The sequence below is a fragment of the Prinia subflava genome, chromosome 9, assembly GCF_021018805.1.
Source record: "Prinia subflava isolate CZ2003 ecotype Zambia chromosome 9, Cam_Psub_1.2, whole genome shotgun sequence".
NCBI classification, from domain to species: domain Eukaryota; kingdom Metazoa; phylum Chordata; class Aves; order Passeriformes; family Cisticolidae; genus Prinia; species Prinia subflava.
The window spans coordinates 14,145,334-14,160,620 of NC_086255.1; the positions used below are offsets into that span (position 1 = coordinate 14,145,334).

At 52.8% G+C, this 15,287-nt stretch overlaps 1 protein-coding gene across 6 annotated transcripts in view; it reads right to left on the reverse strand.

The window, feature by feature from the left end:
* Positions 1–79: 79 nt before the first annotated feature.
* The window catches only part of DNMBP (dynamin binding protein), a 34,064-nt gene continuing 18,856 nt past the window's right edge, over positions 80–15,287 (reverse strand). For 4 of the 6 annotated variants that reach the window (XM_063405541.1, XM_063405542.1, XM_063405546.1 and 1 more), the window contains 13 exons: positions 8,343–8,530; positions 7,621–7,720; positions 6,968–7,115; positions 6,451–6,468; positions 5,588–5,787; positions 4,392–4,522; positions 4,057–4,161; positions 3,764–3,892; positions 3,002–3,334; positions 2,407–2,589; positions 2,135–2,333; positions 1,607–2,037; positions 80–1,316 (listed from right to left, as the gene is read on the reverse strand). In XM_063405541.1, the coding sequence (XP_063261611.1) occupies positions 1,131–1,316; positions 1,607–2,037; positions 2,135–2,333; positions 2,407–2,589; positions 3,002–3,334; positions 3,764–3,892; positions 4,057–4,161; positions 4,392–4,522; positions 5,588–5,787; positions 6,451–6,468; positions 6,968–7,115; positions 7,621–7,720; positions 8,343–8,530 (2,351 nt within the window). In that variant the 3' untranslated portion in view covers positions 80–1,130. Of the gene's footprint in view, positions 1,317–1,606; positions 2,038–2,134; positions 2,334–2,406; positions 2,590–3,001; positions 3,335–3,763; positions 3,893–4,056; positions 4,162–4,391; positions 4,523–5,587; positions 5,788–6,450; positions 6,469–6,967; positions 7,116–7,620; positions 7,721–8,342; positions 8,531–12,514; positions 12,655–15,287 lie in introns of those variants that run through there. The other 2 variants (XM_063405547.1, XM_063405543.1) reach the window with 2 other exon arrangements.

A 15,287-nucleotide genomic window follows, 5' to 3' on the forward strand; every position in this document is an offset into this window, starting at 1 on the left:
GGCCCTGTAGGGTCTGCATGAAGGCTGCAGCACTTGCTGGACACTCCTGCCAGGTGTCCCAGTATTGCAAAGGCACCTCTATACACAAGGGCAAATCTTTATTTGCAGAGCAGCCGCACAGGGGATACAAACATTGCCCCATTAAGGGAACCTCTTCCCTTCAGGACGTGGCAGCAGCAGTATCACACACCAACCCAGCAAAAGGCACCACAGCCCTACCAGGGATGGTCCTGCCACTCCAGAATGTCAGCACCCTCTCCAATGCCGTGCAGGAAAGCCCAGGTGAGGCAATTTTGGTTAGAGACCCCAAAAACCAGGCTGGAGGACAGCTTGTGCTTTGCCTTCTGCCCTGCCCCAGCCCAGAGCCAGGTGGGCACATCAGTGTAAAGATGGGTACTGGGCACAACCAATACTGGGCTGACAAGGGTATGGTGTTCTGGGCTTCTGGCTCACCTGAAAGATGAGAACCTGGCAGCACCAAACTTTGAAAAGGCCAAGCCCCTGGGAGACCAAGCACAGGGAGAAGGCACCTGCTGGGGGCTTTGTTGTGAGGGTTTCAGAGGCCATACCCATCCCAGGCCTGGAGCTCAATGACTCCCAGCAAACCTCAGAGCTGTTTTCCCCAGGCAGTGTGTAAATGTCCCACCCCAGGTCCTGCAGAGACAGGTGAGACCAGGCTCCTGCTGCACAGGGAACACATTCACAAAGTCTGGGTTGCTTTTAATACTACTTGACTAAAGACAATCTCCAGAAACTCAGCACTAGCCTTCCACTATTTAAATCCACAGCAGCTCCTCAGCCTGAGTCAAGCCTTACCCCTCTAGGCAGGCAACAGCCCCAGGCTTTGCTCCCCTGTTCCTGGCTGGACACAGGAGGCTCAAACACACCTCAGAGGTGAACTCACCCCTGCCCTCACACAAGCTGCCTGCTCCTGCCTACCTGGCCAGCCCACTCTTCTTCCTCCCCTGAAGGGGCAATGGCAGCCAGTGTTTGGGGCCCAGGAGCACTGCACAGTTGTGAGAGGCAGAGCCTTAGGGGTGAGCAGTGGAGGCTGCAGGGCTGGCCAGCCTCCCCCAGCCCTGGCAGTCCCAGCAGGAACAAGGCATGGGGTGCAGGCTCTGTGCGCTGCCTCACGTGTACTCTGTCTTCCGGATGTAACTGGAGGGCACATAGCCCTGCTTGCCGTGGGCCTCGGCCAGCCACCATTCCTGATTGCCTGTGATGTCCTCAAACTGCAGGATCCTGAGTCTCTGGTTAGCTGACACACTCAGCTCATTGGTGTTTCTGCCTTTGAAGGTGTAGAGAGCGTAGTAGACCTGCCAGACAAAGGGAGAGCATCAGTTAGATGGTCACACCACACAGCCTTAATCTCACACTGCATAGGATGTGTGGGCTTTTGTCCTTCTCCCCAGTCACAGCCCTGGCCCCATCCTGGCCTCTGCAGCCTGGTTCTCTATCTCTGCACCTCTGTCATTAGAAAAAAAAGCATACCCCACCTCCTACATCTTCCTGGTCACTGCCAGGGAGGAGGATGATTCTGTCCCCAGCCAAACAAAGCAGTTAGCCCTTGGCATCCCCAGCCCCATGAGGGTGGCTGAAGACTCACCTGGTTGCCCTCTGACTCGCTGTTCTCCAGCCCAGAGTCTCTGTCCTCCACTGAGGGCGTGGGCCTGATATGTGCTTTGGTGGGGTGCCTGTTGCGAGAGCTGGGGCTGTAGTGGCGCTGAGATGTCCCTGTACCAGCCAGAGGGGCTGTCCTGTCACCAGAGCCAGGCTGGGGCACAGAGCGGGAGTCCACCTCCAGTGCGGGCTGTGGGGACTGGTGCACATCTGCCGGGGAGACAGAGTCCTGCGGGGGTTTCTGAGTGAAGGTGATGGCCGCCCCACTGGGGCTGAAGGTCAGGGTGGCGTTGCTTTGGGGAGAGGAGCTGCTGTGCTCCGACTCGTTGGAAGAGTGGCTGCCCACAGAGACGTCCGACTGGCTGCGGCGGGGGCTGTAGGGCTTCAGAAAGGAGCTGTACACAAAGCCTTTCGTCACTGCAGACAGCGAGAGGAAGAGAGCTCAGACTGGGGCACAGGGAGACCAGAGGAGGGGACTCACAGCAAGTACCAAGGGCAGGGAAGAGCCACCTACCCCCATTATCTATGAGCCAGCGATTCTGGCTGCCCATGGGGTCCTTCTTCTTGATGACGCCCACAATGTCTCCTTCCAGCAGCGAGACATCCAGGTCTTGGGCAGCATTGAAATTGCGCTCTGCCTGGAAGAGACTCTCTGGGGGATAGCGGGCCAGGAGGGCAGCTCGGACATCATCTGACTGCAGGAGGTGGGTCGGCTGCAGAGGAACAAGGCAGGTGTGAGTGGCTGTCCTGGGCTCTGCAAGCCCTGAGCAGGCAGAGGGAACTCACCAAGCCAACGAGGGGCTGCCGCCGGGCAGACTGCCGTTCCATGCTTTTCCTTTCAAAAGTCTTCTTGGGAGCTGCCTGGGACTCTGGGAAGAAGGTGAAGGCCTGGAGCTGCTGGAGGACTCGACTGTGCTCATCCTGGAAGATGGCAATGAGGTTCCCTTCCCTGCCAGACGCCTTCAGCAACTGGAATCAGAGTAAAGTTGGGGATCCTGGTTATGAAACAGCTGCTGGGAGAAGTGGCCAAGAGCTACAGCGTAGACCATGGCAGGAGTCTGAGTCCTGCCTGTGACTTGCATCAGGCCCAGGTTTGTAGTCTTGTCTGGACCCAGCTCTAAGTGGTCCTCAAACTTGTGACCTGAGATTCTCCCAGGTGAATGCTCTCCTGCCAATGCTCCAAGAGCCTTCTACACACAATTGCAACATAACCCAGCAATCCCTGCCCCGACACCATCCCACAGGAGCCCTCCACAAGTCACTTGTGGCCAGAAACTGCAGTAGCAGCTTCCTCCACGATGTGACAGGTCCCAGTACAGCTCAGGGACAAACCCTGCCCAGATCAGTGCTGCTCCGAGCCCAGGGCACTGCGGGAACCCACCGAGAGCAGGGGTGTGAGCTCCTCCAGGGCCAGGTGCACGAAGTCGCAGTGCGCCTCGGCGTAGCCCCGCACGCAGCTGGCGAACAGCTCCTTGGCGAAGCGCAGGAACTGGGGCAGCTCATCCAGTAGCTGGGCGTTGAGGGCCTCGTAGTTGTTGCGGGCTGACTGCAGCTCCTCCAGCGTTCGCTTGTCCTTCAGCTTCTCCGCTCGCTCAGTGCAGTTGTGGAAGTCGAGGAGTTTGTCGAAGCGTTTCTGCACCAGCTTGTGAGGCCCCGCAAACATGCTCAGCAGCTGGCTCAGGGGAGAGCTCACCAGCCGCTCCGTCCGCTCTTTCTGGTGGGCAGAGGGGCAGGGAGAAGGTGAAGCAAGAGGCTCTCCCCCACTGTGAGCGCCAGCAGCTCACTCTCCGGCACACAGCCTCCCCAGGACAGCATAGTGACTGTCTCCTGGTGGCACCCACTGGAGCTCCAGAGGTGCCTTCCAACAGCAATTATTCTATAATCTTATATAACTGTGCCAGCATGAGTAACTCTGTGCAAAGTACCTGAACCACTCACATAAAAAGCTGTATATAAAGAGCATTTCAGATAGGGCTGAAAAAATGTGTATCTAACAGGCACATTAATAAACCACTCTCAGGAGGGCAGAGCTAAGCAGGAATACTCACAGCTCTCCCAGATTACCCTCCCTGCAGCCTCCTAGGGCCCGCCCAACTGCAGCAGACCCCCAGGGTGGGCCTCAAAGGGGCACAGCCTCACTCACAAAGCTGGAGAAGAGCTGGTCGCTGATGAGACGATTCACTTTCTGGAACTGGTCCAAGTCCCCACTTCCTTTCTCTGTGCACAGGTCCCACATGCTCCCTGCTGCCAGTGCCTTCATACAAGCTGACTCCTGCACCAGAGAGACACATCTGAGCCATGCTTGCTGCCCAGAAGGGGCTCCCAGGGCAGCCCAGACCACCCAGCCCCAACAGGGCTGAGGGACACAGCCTGCAGACAGGAGGGGCAGTGCATGGGGAGCCCCACAGCCTTGGCATCACACACAGACTGGCTCACCCGGACGTGCTGCAGATAGAGGGAAAGGTCCCGGATGAAGGACTTGATCAGGCGTTCCTGCATCCGGAAGTTTTTCTCTGTCTCTTCAAAGGCTTCATCCTTTAGCTGTGAGAGAAAATGTTTCAAGGGAGGTGATGCAGGACTCAGCACCTCCCAGACTGTAACATGTGGAGCCCTCCTGCCCACAAGGTGGACAGCAGAGATGGGTGGTTCAGGCCCTAAGCTCACTCTGCTCACTGGCCTGGATCAGAGCTGCACAGGGGAAGGAGTGTGGAGGGCCAGCAGATCCCTCTGGAGGAGCACTGCGGGGTGTAACTGCACCTGATGCACAGTACCTGGGGTGCAAAGCCTGTGAGATGCTTGAGGTGGCTGCTCACACGGTTGGATTTCTTGATGATAGAGTGGAAGTTGAGCTTGGAGATCTTCTCCATGAGGCTATCCTCATCACCTTTTCTGTACTTTAGCACTAAAGAGATTGATACAGAAATCAAAACTCTTGTAAGCACAAATGTCCATGTCTTACACTGCCTTATCAACAATCACCCTGTTAGTTGTCCTCTCCCCCAAGCCTCTGTAGTTCCAAGAACCCCACATATCATTACAGAATGGCTTGGGTTGGAAGTGACCTAAAAATCATCTAGTTCTAACCCCTCTGCCACAGGCAGAGACATCTACTAGACCAAGTTGCTCAAAGCCCCATCCAACATGTTCCTGAACACTTCCATGGGTGAGGCATCCAAAACTTCTGCAGACAGCTTGATGCAGTGCCTCACCACCCTCACTGTAAAGACTTTTTCCTTATATCTAATCTGAATCTAAATTCTCTCAGTTTAAAGCCATTATCCAGTCCTATCATTACATGCCCTTGTAGAATATTGTATCATAACCTCCCATCCCATCCAGCACGGTGCCACCTGTTTGGTTCTTGAGATGTCCTACAGTTTGTCGACAAACCATTCAAGCTCTTCTACAGGATTATGCATGGTGCCAGCACAAGATGACATAGGAGATGGTGTATAGTAGTCCCTGGACATACAGAGGGTGTCTGTATTGCTTCTTTAGCAAATACAACCAACCATTACAGGCAGCCTATGTCACCTCAGCTGCAGTGGGGCTATGAGGAAAGACTAAACTGTAAGATGTGCACGAACCAGGGGCTTCCAAAGGAAAACAGGGCCAGCAGGTATCAAAGGAAGTAATTTTCTCCCTCTGTTTAGCCCCAGGGAGGCTACACTTGGGTACTGTGTCTAGTTTTGGTGCCTGAAGGCCATAGATGTGGGAGAACCAGAGCTCCTAATCCACGAGGAGAGCTGGGGGAGCCAGGTGGGCTGGCCATGAGGAAGCAGAGGGGGATCTGCTCATAACTAGCAGCTGCTTGAAGGGCAGTCACAAAGGTGATGGGGCCAAACTCCCCTGAGCAGTGAGAGTTCCTCCATGACCGTGGCTGCGAGCTGAGGCTCAGTGGCCAGCAGGCACCAACCTCAGCACACCCACTCGTGTCCCTCTGTGCCCAGCACTCCCAGCTCCTCACCCAGGTCCTTCCGGCGCTTGTACTCGTTGATGTTGACGTTGATTTCTTTGACTGTGAGGACAGCAGCCGTGAGTGGTGCCTTATCAGGGTGAGCCTCGGGGGTGGCACTCAGCAGCTCCATCAGCAGCAGTGGGTATCGCATCACCCTCTGCACTGGCTTGATGAGGAATGAGCCCAGGTTAATGTAGTTTGTGCAACCCCTGGAAAGTCAGGACAAAGGAGATGTATCAGGTGTCAGTCCAGCTCTGCCACACACATTCTGCTCCCTAAAACCAGTGCCAAGCAGATTCAGAACTCCAATGTCTCTAAATCCACTGTATTCCCTAAATCAAGCCACCCTTATGTTCAAATTCATTGCACTCCTAAACTCCTGGTGCTCTCAGACCAACCCCAGGTTTCTGCTCCTCACTCACAGCAGGTGATGCTTCCCAGCCAGGATTCTCTTCATTACCTTTCCCACCATGAAATTCCACATAGGCACAGCCTCCCACTTGCCAGACAGCCACTTGTTTCAGATGCTGTTCCACCAACCAACTGCCCAGGTCTGTCCCCCAGTGCAGGCCAGACTGCAGGACTGCAGTCACTGCAGGGCTTTAGGGCTTTCCTGACACTGAGGGCTCCCAAGTCCTATTTCCTGCCCAAGATCTCCCCTTGTCTCATCACCTTGTGCTGCCTACCTGTGCAGCCCACCCACTGCCTCTGCTGCAATCGTGCCACAGACACCCCTCTCCTCCCAGTCATGCACCCACAGGGCACTGTTAGGGCCCCCCAGCATGCACCCAGCCTGTGGCAGGTTAGTTACAAGGGAATAGCCAGACCAACACAGACAAACAAGCAGGGACTAAGAGGAAGTGCCCACTTACCATTCACTGTACAGGCTCCTGCCGGCCCACAGTGTGCCAAAAAGCAAAGAAAAGCAAGGGTTAACGGGGTGGCAGGTGTGCAATCCCACAGCCAGTGTCTGTGCCCTGCCAGTGAGGCTGCCAAGGCAGTGGGCAGCCCTGGCACTGCCAGCTCCTGGGGCAGTTACCTCCACAAGTTGGATCCCTGGCACTCACTGAGCCAGGCACAGCAGCTCCTTCCTCAGCAGCCGTGGTGGCTCAGGGTTTGGGGAACAGGAGCCCTCAGTCCAGGACATGCCATCCTCTCTATACATTGGTGGCTTCTATGCAGATTTTAAGGGGGTCTACAGGTTTCCCAGCATGTGTGCATTGGGAGGTGGCCACTTGCACCCAGAGCCTGGTCAACTATGCAGTGCCACTGTCAGACCCTCTCCAGTCACCACCTGAACTATCTAAACACGGCTGACAGAGGGGCAGGGATGTTGGAAACTGATCCCCCTATCCCAGCCTGGTGGCTGCCACAGCCAGAGGCTCAAACCTGAGGCTATCCAGCAGGTCCAAAAGTAGTTTCTGCAACTTCTCATCCTTCTCATAGGTTTCCAGCAGTGCGATGGCCTCATCATGGTTCTGGCAGTACACCCTGTAGACACTCTCCAGCTCTGCACGCTGCGTCAGGAACACTGGCCCTGCAGACAGCAGCAAAGCACGACTTCAGTATCTCCTGGTCCCCAGCTGCCTCCAAAAACACAGGTATGTCTCTTGGTAAGACACCCAGTGTCCCCATTCCACACACACAGGTCAAGAAGACTGTGCTACTACAGCATGCAGGACCCCTCCTCATCAGCCAACACAGAGAGCTCAATCAATCCAGGTCTCCTGGGGGAGTATTGGAGACATTGGTCACAGGAGCCACACAGCAAAGGCACAGGCAGCCCAAGGCATGAACAGCTCAAGCTGGCAGCACTTTGGGGCAAAGGGCCACGGATGGCCACAGGCACTGCGTCTCTGCATAGTGACCCCTGGGCAACACAGATCTCCTTGCCTTTACTGTTGGACTGATGAGTGGCAACGGGGACCAGCAGAGAGAAAGCCCAGTCCCAGTGATCCTCTCCCACCATTTAAACTGTTACGCCCTGCCACGAGCAACACACATCCCAGCCTTCTGAGAAAAGGTAACAGCAGAATTCATACCGATGGCATCTGAAGCCTCCAAGGCGGACAGCAGCTGCTTGGAGAAGTTAATTACCATATGGATGTTTCCAAAAAGGCCCTCAAAGTCTATGTTCTGCATCTAGTGAATGGGAAAAGAGATGTCCTGGATGGAGAGCATGTCCCAGTTAGACTCAACAGCCCCCCCATCATTGCCCTCCTGCAACCCATCAGTTCTCAGCTTCACAGCAGGCACTTGGGGCAACCTCCTCTCATCACAGTGACTCCTGTACACATTCCCTTGTCCCCCAGTGCACTGAAACTCTCGCTCCTTATGTGTCCTACCACAGTGTCCTTCTCTTTGCCAGCCATTCCGCCTCTGCTTCTCTCACCTGGTTTTCTTTTTCCTCCCACTCAATCTGTCCCCATGCCAAGACCCCATATCTTATTTCTCCTGACAATGAATTTAACCTATAACCAAATGAAGAGAATATTTTCCTGCCCCAAAAATCAATCTGTGATACTTGCTAGTAGGTCTCTCGCTCCCAGCAAGGATGAGGGTTCAGCAGGATCTTAAAGCAGATGGCCTTACTGCAACAAGTGCAGGGAGCTGTGGGAACCACCCTCCTCCCCTGAGAAGAGCTTTAATTTCCTTTATGGGTTCCCGTGCTGTGTAGTCACCTCTGAGAACTAAACGGACTCAGTATCCTCACCCCAATCCACCAGCGCTGCACCACAGCTCCCCCTCCTTTCCCAGCTCCTACCTGTGCCTGCTGCAGGGGCACCATGATCCTCTCCACACACATCTCCAGGTCTCTGATATAGTCCCGCTCTGTCTGGAGCAGCTCCTCAATAACCTTGGCCCTCTTCTCCAGCATCCTTTGCTCTGCACTCTCAGTGGCAGCCGAGGATGGCTCCAGGGATGGTGTCTGGGAGGACAGGAGAGTCATCTCTGCAAGACAGATAAGCGAGATCAGCATGCTCCAGCAAGGATGGAAGGACAGGAGACAAACAGCACCTGACCTGCTACACATGTAACCTGTGAGACTGAGAAACAGCGTTATTGAGAGACCAAGGGCCCTTCCAGAGGGGCCATCCCCAGGCAGGGAGAGCCGGCTGCTCCCACAGCCCACCCTGGGAGCACCAGGAGCGCCGCAGAGCCCTGGCACCGGCACGGCGGGGAACAAACCTGCTCCGCACGGTCTGCCCGGCTGCCGGCCGGGGCCCGGCTCCTCTCCCGCCCCGCTCTCCAGCTCCGCGGCTCCAGAAGCTGCAGACACCGAGGGAAGCCCCCACTAGGCAATGGCGGCCGCCCCTCCCTCAGGCTGGGAACGGGGTCTGGGCTCTCCAGGCTCGGGGCATTTCCATCTCAATGGCCGCGGAGGGCCCCGGGCACCGCAACGGTGCTGCCGCCGGCAAAGCCTGGAGCTGGAGCCCGGCCAGCGGGGCCGGGCAGGGCCGCCCCGCCCGAGCGCCGGGGCTGCGGGCCGCCCTCCCCGGCCCCGTCCAGACCCCCGGGCCGCGTCTCCTCCTGGTTTTCTGTGCCACCTGCGGCCCGGGCCGGCCCAGCCCCCGCCCGCTTCCATTGAGACATTTTATCCCCCCGCGGATCGCTGGGCCCCGCCGCTCTCTGCCCCACCTGCCTGCGTTTACAGGCTGTGCCCTCGGACCGAAACCACGGCCACAGCGCTGCCCCCGCGCCTCGGGGCCCGGGAGAGCCCTCCCGACCCCTCCCTGGCCAGGAACACTCGGGTCTCCCCCTCTTCAGGGCAGCATGGAGCCCCTTGCAGGGCCAGCCTGCCTCGGGGTCCCCATTTCCTGGCTGATCCCACAAATGCGCCGTCTGCTACCGAGCCCCAGCTGCCCTCCATCAGAGGAATTGTTTAGAGTTGCAGACATGCCCCAGCTCAGACGTTTCTAGGAATGTTTTTGCAGGACAGGCACTTCCAGATCTCCACGTCCCTGACCTCTCCGATGACAGCGTCAGACAACAGAGGCTCAGCCCTGCTTAATCCCAGGGACACCCAGCAGGGCTCGGCACTTATCCTGCACCGCAGCACCGACTGTGCACAGCCCCAGAGACCCCCACGCTCCGGCCGCTGTGCCCAGGTGCGGGGCAGGCTGCAAGCAGCCCCCGGCTGTGCTCTGTAGGATGATGGCAGTACCCAGCACGGCAGCATGAAACACGGCATGGGAACACTGCCTCAGCCTGAGCATCCTGTCCACTGCTCCTCCAGGCCAGGGTCTTCACACTGAGACAAGCCGAGAAAGAAAAGACATCCAGGCTGAGACACTGACTCAGCCCATGGTTATCTGAAACCATGCCAGCCCTTTCAGCCCTTCACATTGCAGAGCAGCCACGGCTGAAACCAGGGGATCAGCACCAAACAGCAAGTTCTTAGAGCTACCAGGGCTGAGGATGAAGCACTGTGCCTCTCTGCAGAACAAACAACTTCAAAATCATTCCCAGTGCCAGCCTGGCAAATGGGAAACCCAGCTGAAACACAGATGCCCTCAGTGTGGGAGGGAAGATACTTGTCTCTCTAAGCTGGCATCTCTGCTGCCCTGCCATGAAATCTAGCCTGGGGAGAGACAAAACAACCAGCTCTATGGAGGATTCAGTGACACAACCAGCACTACATTTAGTAGGCAATCACTGGGAAGAAAAGGCCTCACTGATTCCTACTGGCAAGTACCCTTAAGACTAACCCCATCAGAGCCCTCTTGGCTTTCCTGCAGTCCCCAGTGATGAACTTTATCAACTCCAGTGCAGAAGGAGTCCGCAAGGAGGGCTTCAGAGCAGATGCTGGGTTTAACTGGTTTTGGTCTTTGCATTTCCATAGCATCTGCAAAGTCTCAGCAGCAGACTGGGCCCTGCTGTGCAAGGCCCTCCACAAACACCCACAGGGATATCCCTAGACACAGAACTTGGAGCCTGAACAGGATATGAGCAGCAAAATGTACAGGAGGAACGACTAGACACTAAGATAATACAGTCAGCAGGTCTTTGTGGCTCAGAGAGTTAATGAAGTAAAAACAAATGAGTTGTTTTAAAAAAGGCATGGCATTTGTTTTGCAGCAGAGCAAGCTCAAGTGGGAAGGCAGCCTGGAAGGAACAGGAAGGTGTTAATTTGCAGTGCAAACAGGTGTGTGAAACCCAGAGGGGGTGGGAGGTGAGATGATACTACTGAATGGGGTGGGCTGGGAAGAATCTTGAAAATGAAGATAAGCCAAAATCACAGCCGTAAATGACCCATACAGCAGCATTTGGGAAGACAAATGGAAAAGATTACATTTGCTTTGGTCAAAGAACAGGATTTCATTTTTAGCCCCAGGGAAAATGCCACCACTTTAAGTTTTGTACAGGACATCTTGAGAGTTTACTGCACCACCAAACAACCCTGCTGTGCTCCCAGCCTTAGCCATAGCTAAATTGCAGTCACACCAGTTTGGCTCCAGCTCCCCAAAACAGAGCTGGGGATGCCCAGCACTGCTGGCAAGTGCAGCAGCTCCCCACGCTCCACCAAGCAAACCCCAGGCAAGTAAATCTAGGTCAGGCCCTCACAGAAAGTACCCTGTGGCAAGGATTCAACCCACACTTGTGAGATTGCCAGCTCCATGACACCCTTCTTTGGCAAGTCTCAAGTCCCTGCCTATGGAAGGGAAATTAAAACTTTCCCTGCACAGATTTTAAGCCCACAGTTGTCATCAGCTCAGCCTGGTTGACCTGGCACAATGCTGGCCATTAGTTCTACCCACTTACACTGTATCAGTATTTGCATGATTTTGAAAACTCATACAAATTAATTCTCCTCTGGTCTTCTTGCTCTTTCTGAAAATGTCAAGATTCCTTCAAAAACAAGGCTACACTCAGTCAGGTCTCCTAGAACTCTTGTTGTTTATCACTGGTCCAGCATCCTCCTTAAGCAATGAACTCAAAAGTTATCCAACTTAATTCCAAACACAGCTCAAAATATTCAAATGCAGAATTTATTTGTAATACTTGGCTATTACATCTGACCAACATGTATTAGTGTTTCTTTCTGATGCATTTAAAAACTCTCACTTTTTGTATTTCATACTATCTCTGTTAATTGTCATTAATTAATTTTTTGCTGTTTGTCACACATCCTTGTATGTCTAATAGCAGCTTTTCCTAAATGAGGCTTATTAAGCAGTTAACTAAACCAAATTTCACAGCTGTGGGTTTTGGTCATCTAGAAAGTATTTTTTAAACACATCTCCATTTCACTCCACAGATTTTCTATTTAAATGTTACCTTTGAATTTGATTCATCATGCCCATCCACTTTGGAGATGCTAAGACATACACCACAGCATGAATGGGCTTTGTTGGCCTGCAGGAATATGACTCGTATTTTTAATGAAGCCACCAAATTCCAATCCAGTGACAAGTTCATGTTTACCCATGACACAGTTGCCAAACAGGCATTCAGAAATACATTTCCAAAAACAATGTTCTCAATTACGATTTTCAGAGACTCAGATTCTGTTCTCCTGTTTCTCCACGATTTGATGGTCTGAGACAGCCTCCCAGGAGCAGCTGGTTTTTGAGCCTTGCTGAAGCCATGAGAGACAACACCAGCTCCTAACCCAGCCCTGGCAATGAGGTGTGAAGATGGAGCACACTCCTACTCTGCCCTTCCTGGGGAGGCTGTGATTTGCTATTGCAATCACACGGCTCATCCTCCTCGTCTGAAAAACGCCACTGTCATCAACTTTCTTCCGATTAATGAAAACTTTGAATTGTTATTAGCCAGCCTCCTACAGCGTGGGAGCACACATGCAATTCGAGGTTTTCCCTGCCCCACTCCGGGAGCAGGGTTGACCCACAGAGACCAGATCCGCTGGGATGCACGTCCCCCACGCTGCAGGGCTCACCTGCACGGCCGCCAGCCGCTGGTGCTCAGGCTCACCTGGCAGCATCCCGCGGCGCTCCCGCTCCCGCTCCCGCCGTGCGCCCAGGACAATCCCGCAATCCCCGCAATCCCCGCCGGAGCCGCACACAGCCGCCAGGAACCGCGGCCCCGGCACTCGGCTCTGCACAGTCAAGCAGTGACTCAGGACAAAACAAACCAGCTGCAAATATTTGAAGTATGTGGAGGCCAGGAGGGGAGGAGCCACTGCCGACCATGAGAGGGGAGGCGATGAAACTAGGGCAGGGAATAATTAATCTGAGCAAAAGGCTAAACTCGCTGCCAGGAGCAGGATGTGGCTGGGGTGAAAACTCTTACTCCAGACCAGACATTGGTAATACACCAGTGAGCTGAACAGGGGCAGAACAGGGATGCTTCTCCAGGGTCATTGGAGTAGCTTGGTGTCCCAAACATGTCCAATGCAGAGACTGCTTGTTTGGGATGTCTCTGTGCCAAATAAGACCACAACAGTGGCCCCTAACAGCCTCTGGTTGCCCAGAGCGCCCCATGGCATTCAGTGTGAGCAGAGCATAATTCCAACCCTTGACACAGAAAAAAGTGAGGTAATAGGATGGTGTAAAAGAGCTAAGCTGCTAAAGCTGAGGCAGGGCATCAACAAAAGTGTGAGCAAAACTACTGATGGACAAAAAAATGAAAGCTGAAAGTTCTTTAAAAAGATGTTTGCAATAGACAATCCAAACAAAGAAAACAGTACTGATGAAAAATCTGTCCTGCATCTGTGCCTCAACAACGACAGCAAATATAAATATATAAATGAACATAGAAAGCCAGATAATAGATAAGCCAGATAAAAGATAATAGGCACACCAGGAACTCCGAAGCACAGAAAATGAGAAAAGAAAGACATCAAGAAAAATCCATGAATGGCAGAGTTCAGTTTTCATCTTTTAATGAAGAAATAAATGCTACTTTATAATGGACCTTTATTTCCATCCAGGACAAAGGAAACCCTACAATGACAAAATCCCACAAGTAGGCAGAGAGAGTATAATTTTTGGCAAATCTGGTAAAAAGGTAGAATTATACAATAAATTTTCTGCTTATTTCTTTCTAAAAAGAAAAAAAAAGAAAAAAAAAGAAAAGAAAAAAAGAAAATTAAAAAAAAAACCCCAAAAAACCAAAAACCCAAAAACCTGACAACAACAGCAAAAAAAACCCCCACGTTGAAAATCCACTGCCAGTGGAGTGCAGACTATCCAGAAAAGAAGGCTTTTTAAAACAGGTTCTCCAGAGACTGTATTTAGTTAATCCCACATAATAAAGTAAATGGAAAATCACTGCTGTAATGTAGAGACGTGAAGATCAATTCAATAGAGTCACAAATAAAGATGAGGTATATGAGTCACTGAGTGATCCAGGGTACCCTGAGAAAGATGGAATTATTCGAACCAAGCAGGTTTAATGCAGACAAATGCATTAATGTGTTAATGGGAAGAAGAAACGAAGCCACATGCAGGATTGTATTCTGGGTAATAAATTTTTTGGCTTGATCAGATGAAATTCAACAGGAGTTCTATGAATATTGCAGAGGACCACTGGGGTTTTGGACAAGGGCACAGGGGCACAGCAAGGTAAACTAGTGTTGACACTCACCCTGAATGCCTCACCCAGCTCTGAAGCCCACTGTTTTACAAGAGTCTGAACTGAAAAATAAGTGAGCATCAGGAAGAATGAACACTTAAAGGTCTTCCTGTGAATCTTTGACATGGATATTTTAAGACTCCATTCACTACAAAGAACTGAAGACTGAAAAACTACTTAATTACAGTACCTGCCTGAGAAGAATATCCATCAACTAAAAAGCTCTAATTTAGGAGAAAAAAGCTGGCATTCAGAGCTGAAATGCAACACATTAGCATGCAAAACCTTTAAGAATGATGGTGACTAAGCAGCAAAATGATGACAGGTGAGTTCTCCTGTTGATGCATCAGGCAACCACATCTGAGCCTTACCCCAGAAGAGGTGCTCAAACCAAGGAGCTGTCACCCAGTTACACCATACAGAAATCTCTTAAGTGTGATAACTCTGCTAACAGAAAAGATCATCTCTACTGGCTTGCAAGTATTCAAGGCAGGCTGGATGGGGCCCTGGGCAGCCTGATCTAGTGTGTGGCATCCCTGGCCATGGCAGGGGCATTGGAACTAGGTGCCCCTCTAGTTCTCTTCCAACCCAACCCATTCTATGATTCTATGATCTCTACTGGGGCTTTCAAGTCCCAAATTCTGTTATTCAGTGGATGGAGGAGGAACCTGTTAGAGAAGCAAACAGCATTAGAAAAAGTGGCTGGAGCACACATTGAAGGAGAACCAGACTTCTGACTTCAGCTGACTTCTTCCTGCCAGCTGCATAGGAGGGTGTCTGCTGCCAAGCACACTGGGAGCTCTTTTGGGGAGGTGCTGGTGGGGTCTTACATTGAGGCAGCTACAGCAGCAAAGCATTACATTGCAAGGAGGGTTGTTGCAGGTCCAGCACTGTGCCCCAGCAGGGCAAGAGGAAAGTAACAGACAATTGCAGACAGAAAGAGGCCACAGGGTGCACAGTCAGTGCTTGAAACACCTGGAGCTATCATCTCTCCTGTTCTGCTGTGAGACACTGGTGCTGATGATGAAGGCATCCTGCCCTGCACTTCTCACAGCTGCCTCATACCCCTGAGCCTGCCACAGTGGGGAAGAATCCTATAACCCTGAAGAGCACAGGCTTTCACTTGGCACCACAGTCTGTCCCTCCAACTCTTGCAAAAGCTGGAGAAGCC